The 8,656-nt window shown below is 50.5% G+C and overlaps 1 protein-coding gene and 1 pseudogene across 1 annotated transcript; one reads left to right on the top strand and one right to left on the bottom strand.

Moving 5' to 3' along the window:
• The first annotated feature begins 3,214 nt into the window (after positions 1-3,214).
• On the top strand, positions 3,215-4,324 carry LOC125546668. Its single transcript, XM_048710842.1, has 2 exons — positions 3,215-3,954; positions 4,033-4,324. Exons 1-2 carry the CDS (start codon positions 3,215-3,217, stop codon positions 4,322-4,324), a joined length of 1,032 nt encoding a protein of 343 aa, XP_048566799.1.
• Positions 4,325-4,501: 177 nt separating this feature from the next.
• LOC125547982 lies at positions 4,502-7,564 on the bottom strand (annotated as a pseudogene).
• Between the last annotated feature and the right edge of the window lie 1,092 nt (positions 7,565-8,656).

Genomic DNA, 8,656 nt, shown 5'->3' with positions numbered 1-8,656 from the left:
GCACCTATTTCCCCAGAGCTGACCCTGGATTATCGAACCCATGAGAGAAGGTTCCCTTGAAGCGATGGTCTCTAGCAAGCTTTCATTAAAGGATCAATTCTAGCTTTTGACCAGATCAATCAAGCAAATAGTGATTCAAACACTTGTAATAAAAAGAGGTACGAGTATGAGGTCTTAATGCTTACAACCATGCATTTGTGTTGAGACCAGATATGATCTTAATTTATGCGCTTGAAGTTACCCATCAAGATGTGCTTGTTACAAACCAAAGTGGAGGATGACTTGATGGGTGACTTCAAGCGCATAAATTAAGATCATAAATGGGTGATTCCTTATTTCTTCATTTCCACTCCTTTTCATGTTCACACGTAATTTCTTCCCTTTTTAGCCCAATTCCTGTGGAAACACATCAAAGAGAGGGTTTGTATAATCATTTGTATTCATTAGTCATTAGTAGCAATATTAGAGCGAATATCTCAATTTTAATAAAATATCTCGGTTTAAACAAATGGTGAATAAGTGTAAAAATATCACTCATCAGTCTGCAAGTTTCGACACGTCCAACCAATATCAGTCTTTATTGACACAGAAAACTCCAAAATGCAAAACTTGTTGAAAACCAAAAGAACTTGGCTTGATGCCTTGAATTTGTCATACAAGCCAATTAAAAAAATTGGGGTCATACGACGGATGTCGAGAAACAGCGTGCTCTCAGACAGAGCCTTTTGACCTCTACACAAACATTCTCTGTTGAACATGGTCTTGGACATTCTTGAAATGACCCCAACTTTTGCAAGAGCATGCCCATAATAGGCATCCATGTCAGGTTTGAATGACTTCTAACACCATATGCAAGTTACGGCATGTTTGGACATTTATTGATTTTTTTACCGAGAAAACTTCAAAAAATACAAAACTTGCGAAAACCCAAGCAGCTTGGCAGGATGCCTTGAATTGGTCATATAAGGCCATGAAAAAATTGAGGCCACTTGACGGATGTCTAAAAAACGTGCTCTCGAACGGAGCCTTCTAACCTACCCACACACCCTATGTTGAACATAGTGTTTTTTTGGACATCCTTGGATAGATGGCCGCGGGCAATCTGGAAGCAGGTCGGCTGCGAACCGAGCCTCGCGCCTGGTCCAGATCTCCTCCAGCAGCTGCATCCGCCTCTCCAAAGTAAGCATTGCATAGGTGGCTAGCAGCGGATGGATTGGAAGTGGCGAGCAGCGGAGGTGAGAAAGAGGAAGAAATTGGAGCGGGCTAGGGTTGGTCTGCTCTCATCCGACTTAAATAGCCCAACTTGATAGGCACCATGAATGTGTCCTTACCAACAAACGAAGGAGGCGCTCGGGCTGCTTTACGCTATTGACCGTGTGGGCCCTAGAGGTCAGTACTAAGTGGCGGGCGCGTTCGAGTGTCCCCCTATCCGTCTTATATGAGTCAGGTATGGGGTTGTCGGTTAGTCCAGGCGTTTGTATCGGATTTGCGAGGTTCGGTTGGGTGGCAATTTCGCGTCTGGGCACTGACTAGGCAGCCCACCCAGGCGTTTGGGGACAGCTTTGAGAGCTCCAGTGGTAAATCCTCTGACATACTTATTTCACACCTAGTAGACGTGATTTAGCAAACGTGATAACTATTTCTAAATCGATTGAGCCACAGTCACCCCCAAAAAACCACTCGTGCTAGCAAAACACGCTTTAAAAGCATCTCCAACAGCCGCGCTAAACTAGCGCCGCGCCGCAAATTAGGCCGTTTTAGCGCGCGCGCAACGCGGCGGGTCGCTCCAGCGGGCGCACAAAAACGGCGCGCGCGCTATAACGGGTTGGGCGCGCGGTTGAAAACACTTACCCGCGTGGCGTATTTCGGGCGTCAGCTACAGCGCGCGGCACACTCGAGCGCTCGCACCGCACTCTCTCCTCTCCTCGTCCTACGCCCCGCGCACGCCGGCGCCGGCGCCCTGCCACCCACCCATGGACGCGCACACCGGCGCCCCGCTCACCCCGCTGTACAGCCGCGACCCCCCCCCCCCCCCCCCCGCCCCCCCCCCCCCCGCCGCCGCCGCCGCAGCCGCCGGAAACCCTAGCGCGGGAAGCGCTGGCCTCGGCGCCATGGGTGGCGGTGCCGTCGGCGCCATGGGTGGCGGTGGCGGTGGCCTCGGCGCCATGGGAGGCATGGGTGGCTTCGGAGCCATGGGAGGCATGGGTGCACATCCGGCCGCCATGGGAGGCATGGGTGCACCTCCGGCCGCCATGGGAGGCATGGGTGCACCTCCGGCCGCCATGGGAGGCATGGGTGGCTTTGGAGCACCCTCCGACGCTATGGCCGCCATGGGAGGCATGAGTTTTGCTTCTCTCATGGGAGGCATGGGTGCACCTCCGGCCGCCATGGGTGCAATGTCTTTCGATGTGCCTTCTCACACACATTCTTATGAAGATGCCGTTGAAGATCTTGCCAACACCGTCGGAGCTTCACATGATGCGGTGCGTGATGAGAAGATGGAGGAAGATTCATCTTCGGAGGCGGAAGAGTCGTCTTCGGAAGATGAGGACGAAGACGAAGACGAGGAAGATGAAGATTGATGTGTCTTTCATGTCTTGAACTTTAGTTTGCATTTGAACTTGGTTGGATGAACTTGTGGGCATGAACTTTTATTCATCAACTTGTTTGTGTCAAATTTCACATGTTTATTTTTGTTTAAAATATCATATATGCAAAATGCCCGGCGAGTCACGCGTGCTGTATTTTTGCGCTCTGCTGGAGCGGCGCGCGCGCGCTGCATTATAGCGCGGCTGCTGGAGCCAGCGCAGCGCGCGCGGTAAACAGATTTTTTGCGCGCGGCGCTTAGCGCGGCTGTTGGAGATGCTCTTAGCATACAAGCATTGCGGCCGTGCTCTGGATCACCGGTACTCTGCACTTGGGCATGCACGCATGCCTTGATTTGGTGTGGTTTCGTGCTCCCAATTGGGTGGCTTCCCGGCCTCCTCGCGCCTCCCGTTGCAGTGTATCAGCGAGTCAACCAAAAATAGACGAGGCAGCATCTCGAATTGGGGCACGGCGGCAGTGCCCTCTCTTTTGCCGCAACGGCTGCATCCGACTAGCTCCATCTCGAATTGGGGTTCCGCTTAATCTCCAGGTCTTGGATTTTTGTTGCAATTTCCTTTCTTTTTCGTTTGATCTTAGGCAGAGAACTCAATTCGCATAATCGCCATGCATGGCTCGGCAGGACGTGCTCATGGAGCCCCAGTCGCGCGGCTCGCCGGCCTCTCCGGGGAAGCCGTCGGCGCCGGAGCTGCCCGAGCCTTATGCGGAGATGCGGCCGTTGGACGTGGCGCCGGACGAGGACGCCGCGGTCAAGCCCGACCGGCGGACGTCATCGGCGTCTTCTTCTTCGTCGAGGGCGTCCTCGCCCGGGTGCGTTTTCCAGGTCGACGCGTCCGAGATGCGCACCCCGTTGGTCGTGGCGGCGGCGGACGGCGACGACGACCATGCCGACGCCGGTCCGGCCGCGCCGCCGAAGTTGCCCGACGACTGGGCGTCGTTTTCGGAGCGGTCGACCGGCGGAAGCACGGTGTCGGCGGCGCCGGAGGCGCAGACGATGGCCAAGCCGGCGGTCGAGGGCTTCAACCCGGACAGGATCCCGGCGTCCATCTTCCAGCCCAAGCCGGGGGCGCAGGCGGACTGGAGCATCGCGTCCAACGAGTCGCTCTTCAGCATCCACGGCGCCAGCCTGAGCATCTCCGACGACTTGTACGCCCCCAGCAGGTCCCACTTCGACTACTTCTACGACGAGGCCATGGCGGCCGGCGGCGGCGGGTACCCAGACGGCAAGCTGCCGCCGCTCGAGGAGGTGCCGGGCAGCGCGATGTCGGACGCGAGCGAGGGGAGAGCGATCCGGCGGCACGAGAATGGCTCCATCGGCAGCTCCAGCAACTTCTCCTTCGCCTTCCCAATGTACGTACGCCCCGCCGCACGCACGATTTTCTCTCTGCCATGACCGACCGTGCTTGATCGATACCTTTACATACGCAGACTGGCGGAGCCGTCGACGGGGACGAAGGAGAGCATGGGCGGCTACCAGCAGCTGCAGAAGGAGCACGAGCAGTCGCCGCCGACGCCCTCGAACCGCAGGTCGCAGTTCGAGGAGATGACGACGGAGGAGGAGCGGCGGCCGCAGAAGGCCGGGTGGTGCTGGTGCGGGGAGTGCTGCGGCTGCTGCTGGTTCGCCTGCTCCTGGCCCTCCTGCTGCTGCCAATGGCGGTGGCGGTGCTGCTCCTGCTCGTGCTCCTGTCCGACCTGCTGCCAGTGCAGCTGGTGCCTCTGAGAGGTGGCGAGAGCCACACTAGAAATGGCGGGAAGAGAACACAGAGCTGATCTTTCAAAAAAACCATAGGTGTTGTGAAGGAACAGTAGATGAGTAGGGAACCAGCGGGGTAAAAGGGATTCAGAGATGCAGTGTAGTACATTGTTGACAGGGGATGAAAAGTGCAGACATGTACTGTTTTGTTAGGACAAAGCAAAAGGATTTTCAGAAAGTATTTAGCAGGTCATATGCATCATACAAGCACATAATCTAGCAAGACAACCATATATAGTTCTTCATGTTGGAACATTTTTTCCACAGTGCTGCGGCGCATAGTAGGCACACATCCGGCCATCGGCAAATGTGCCATGACCAAACCAACAGCCTTCAGAAACTGTCGAAGACGGTGATGCGTCGACCAAAGTGTCGCAGGCACTGCTAGCTCTGCGATTCATGATAGCCTCGAATGAAGTATGGGTACAAGGGTTACTGCCAAGTACCCCATCGCCATATGATCTCCGGAAACCTTGGGAGTCCCCGAATGGATGATGGCCAGACTGATGCAGCAGCTTGACGAACAGCATCGCTGGTATCAGCATGGAAAAGAACAGCCACCTCGCACGACGGCGCGCTCACACTAAGCAACGGCACGAACGGACAAGCAGTGATGTCCGATGCCGGTAGATGGACCAGAAGTTTCTCCAAACGGCCTGCAGACGCATGATTCGTACAGAGGCATAGGAGGCTCATCAGTACACATGAAAACCTTGGTGACAGCTTCACTTCGGTGATTCTGGAGAACAATTGGACAAGGTAGTCTGGCTTCACCTCATGGTAAAGGTCTACGCAGTTCACAGAAACTGGTAGCTCAAGATCTAATGTCCTGATATCCCGATCACTTGCAAACAGCTGCAGGAGGGACTTCAGATCCGAGGACTCGATTCGAAGATTTTTCAAACTCGCTAGGCCGTCAACTTGGACAGTTGGACCGAGTTCATCAATGGTCAGCTTCAGAGTAGACACGGAAGGAGTGTCTAAAATGAGGATATCTGGTTGAACACACTTCAACTCGAGATGAACCAAGTTCGGCGCATGGATAGCTAAGGACCACGGAGCATTTGATACCTCCCAGCGGAAAGTCTTTACTTGAGAGAGGTGAATCTTGGGGTTTTCGAGACCCCCGACTCCGATAAGATTGAGAATCTGAAGGCAAGGGAAGCATTCATTCAGCTTGCTCAGGTCCTCGTCATCGAGTCTAATGAATTCAAGAGTCAGATGGGTCAGATTAGGCATTATCTCGAGCCCATCAACAGACAGCCATGCATTTTTCAGCCCCAGTTTGAGCAGATTATGACCTGCATACACAAAATTTAATCTCAGATCATTACAAGCAGGGTTTAATTAACTGGGTAAATATCTGGAACCAAATAGACCATCATAAACTCAGCGTGACAGATGCAGCCTTAACTACACAAATTATTTATATCTGAATATGGTGATAAACTGATAATAGCACTACTTGGTGAGATTCCACATTGCAGCGCTATCACCCAAAAATGTTTTCATCTATGACCCCAAAATGTTCTACTTGTGTATCTTCATTCAAAGATAATAAAATGGTTGGAAAGTTCTCTCTAATTAAAATTGTGTTTTTGCCGTTCTGCCAGGACGAGAGTAAGCCAAATCTTAAGCCACTGTAATCTACCGAAATATCGGTTTCAAGCTTTAGACAAAGCAAAATCAACATGATCCCCTAAAAAAATGTAAAATCTACAACTGACATCTAAGAGACCCAGAACTTCAAACCAATGAGCAATAGAGTTTTAACAAAAACCAAGCCCCCTAATGTAATTATTATTTCTAGAGCCCAAAATTGATAAATGAGCAAACGGGTAAGTTTCTAGAACAGCACAGGTTAAAAGACAACCTTTTTAGAGCATTACAGATTATAATTCAACGAAGAAACAGTAAGCTTTGTGAATAAGGAGCATAACTTCAGCTAAATAACTTGTTCCGACGTGACAAGCTAACTCTAGCAGGATAATACATTCCTTGAAATGAAACAACTTTTCAATGCAGAGAACATAAATACTGCCAGAGAGAGATTGACAGAAGTGCGAAATGACAGGGAGCGCCTCCGCCTTCCGCCAGCATGACTGTGGCCAGAAGTCAGCAAATCTCCACCTCCCGGAGGGCAGGTCCTGCGGCTGTTGTAGCCCACGCCCGCACGGAGTTTCCACTGGTAACATGCAGATCATCAGGCTCATCGAACTCCCCCTCCTCCACCCACGTCGCTTCATCGGGGCAACCCTGCCCTTCAGACGCAATGATCACAAGGGAGCGGAGGTGCGACCCGAGGCGTGACGCGAGGTTTCCAGCGAGTGTGTGGAAGGCGGTGCCCTCGACCCCTCCCCCACCCTTCCGAAGACCGGGTGCGCGGCCAGAGGCGTCAAGGCGGATGCGGGGGCACTGGTAAGCCGCAGCGAGGAGCTCGCGCGAGGCAAGGCGGCACGATGCGATGTCTCTGGTATGAGCGACGCGGCCGAGGATGTCGGCGAGGATTGATAGCGGGAGAAATTCGAACGGGTCGCCAGCCTCTGACATGTGGGCCATGGAGGTATCGGATAGGGTGGGATCAGATGAAGGTTTGCAAAGTGGGATTGCTGAACAGCTTCTTTTCTTTTTTCTTTTCCATTTCCCATCATTTCCGTTTCCCGTTTCATCATGTTTCCGTTTTGAGTTTCTATCAACGGTTCGTGTTACAAATGATCCACCAATGAGATTAGCATCAGTAGGTGTTGGAGCGGCAACATTCTCCGAGTGAGAAGGATCATCGCTGATAGTAGCACATATGCCTCTTGAAAAGTTGGGAGACTGATCTTCAATAGGATCAGGAGAGACACGTGCGATATCACCCGAGACTAGACCCTCGGTGCCAACATTCTCGTTCACTTGAGTGTCCTGAGCATCCTTTGAATTTAGAACAGGAGAGACATGTACATTATCATCCGACACTCTGGCTTGACTTTCTTTAGCATCCATTGAATTTAGAACAACCTCTGGAACCTGACCTTCAGATGCAACAGCAGGATTCTGCTGATCTCGGACCAGATCGACAGGAGCTTGATCAGGACGTGGAACTTGATATTCAGTTGTACCAACAGGATGTAGCTGGTCTCGAACTTGACGGGAAGAAGCATCCACATCAGTCTGGCAGTTGCGCACGAGCGATGAAATAGCGTCAGAAATGTCGGCTGCCATTAAGGATCCACCGTGCCCACATGGCCCTAAGGCAACCAGAGACGAGGTGGACCAAAGGCGGCGCCGGCGGGAGGTGGAGGGACCCTAAACTTCTTTTGGGAAGGAGGCGCGTATTCAATCCATTAACAATATGAATGTATGTAGGATGTAATGTCCTACCTCCGTCAGGGTTTATTGTGCCCCTTCGTATTTTGGGGTAAACTTTGATCATCTCTAAAACTAACACGATATAAATTATATGATACATAAAATATACTGTGGGATTTGTATTTGAAATAGCTTTTATAGTATAATTTTTATGGTATACCGTTTACATTTTACGGAGTATTAGTTAAAATTATGGTCAAATTTTAACCCAAACTGAAAGGAGGCATAATAAACCCGGACGGAGGTAGTTATATGTGTAAATTTCATGATGAAAAACCCTGAATTGCAAGTTGTGCACACTGAGAAACAAAACCGTGAACTTTGAGAATGAACAATGCATGTGCTAAAGTTCACATATTTGTTTTTGTTTTTTTGTAGCCCTCGTTTTAACTTATTTCATCATTAAAACTTAGTAACTTACACACATGTACATTACATATCTGGGTATATGTGTTTTCGGATTTTTTTGAAACAAAAAGTATGATTTTTTTAATTGTTTAACATTGGAGCCCAAGTTTCATTTAGCATTTACGTATTTACTCATCCCTCTCACATATTCTCACCAAATAGTTGGTCAAGTGAGGATGAAGGATTGCTTGATAAAAAAAAGAACAATTCTGCCCCACATTTGATTTGGTAGGGCTACATGGGACATGGACCAAATGTATCCTTGCATACATGGGTTACACTTGCCTACAAAACAATTCAGAAAAGAACCAGCATCAATCAAGCATCTTGAGCTATATTGCTTGATATCAACAGGTAACTAGTGACAATCAAGAATTTATTGCCTAACTGGCTTTCATGTTTTGATGAGTTGCCTGGGATCTTTTCCATGACCTATGTCGTGTGAACGATCGAAATCGAAAGAATCATTAAGTGGTGCACCAAATGATAAGCCACAACTAGTGCCTCCACCTCCGGCTGTGAGAAAACCGGCACACC

Source organism: Triticum urartu, chromosome 3, assembly GCF_003073215.2.
Source record: "Triticum urartu cultivar G1812 chromosome 3, Tu2.1, whole genome shotgun sequence".
Classification (NCBI taxonomy): Eukaryota; Viridiplantae; Streptophyta; class Magnoliopsida; order Poales; family Poaceae; genus Triticum; species Triticum urartu.
The sequence above is the reverse complement of the archived record's forward strand: the minus strand, read 5'-3'. Positions and strand labels throughout refer to the sequence as shown.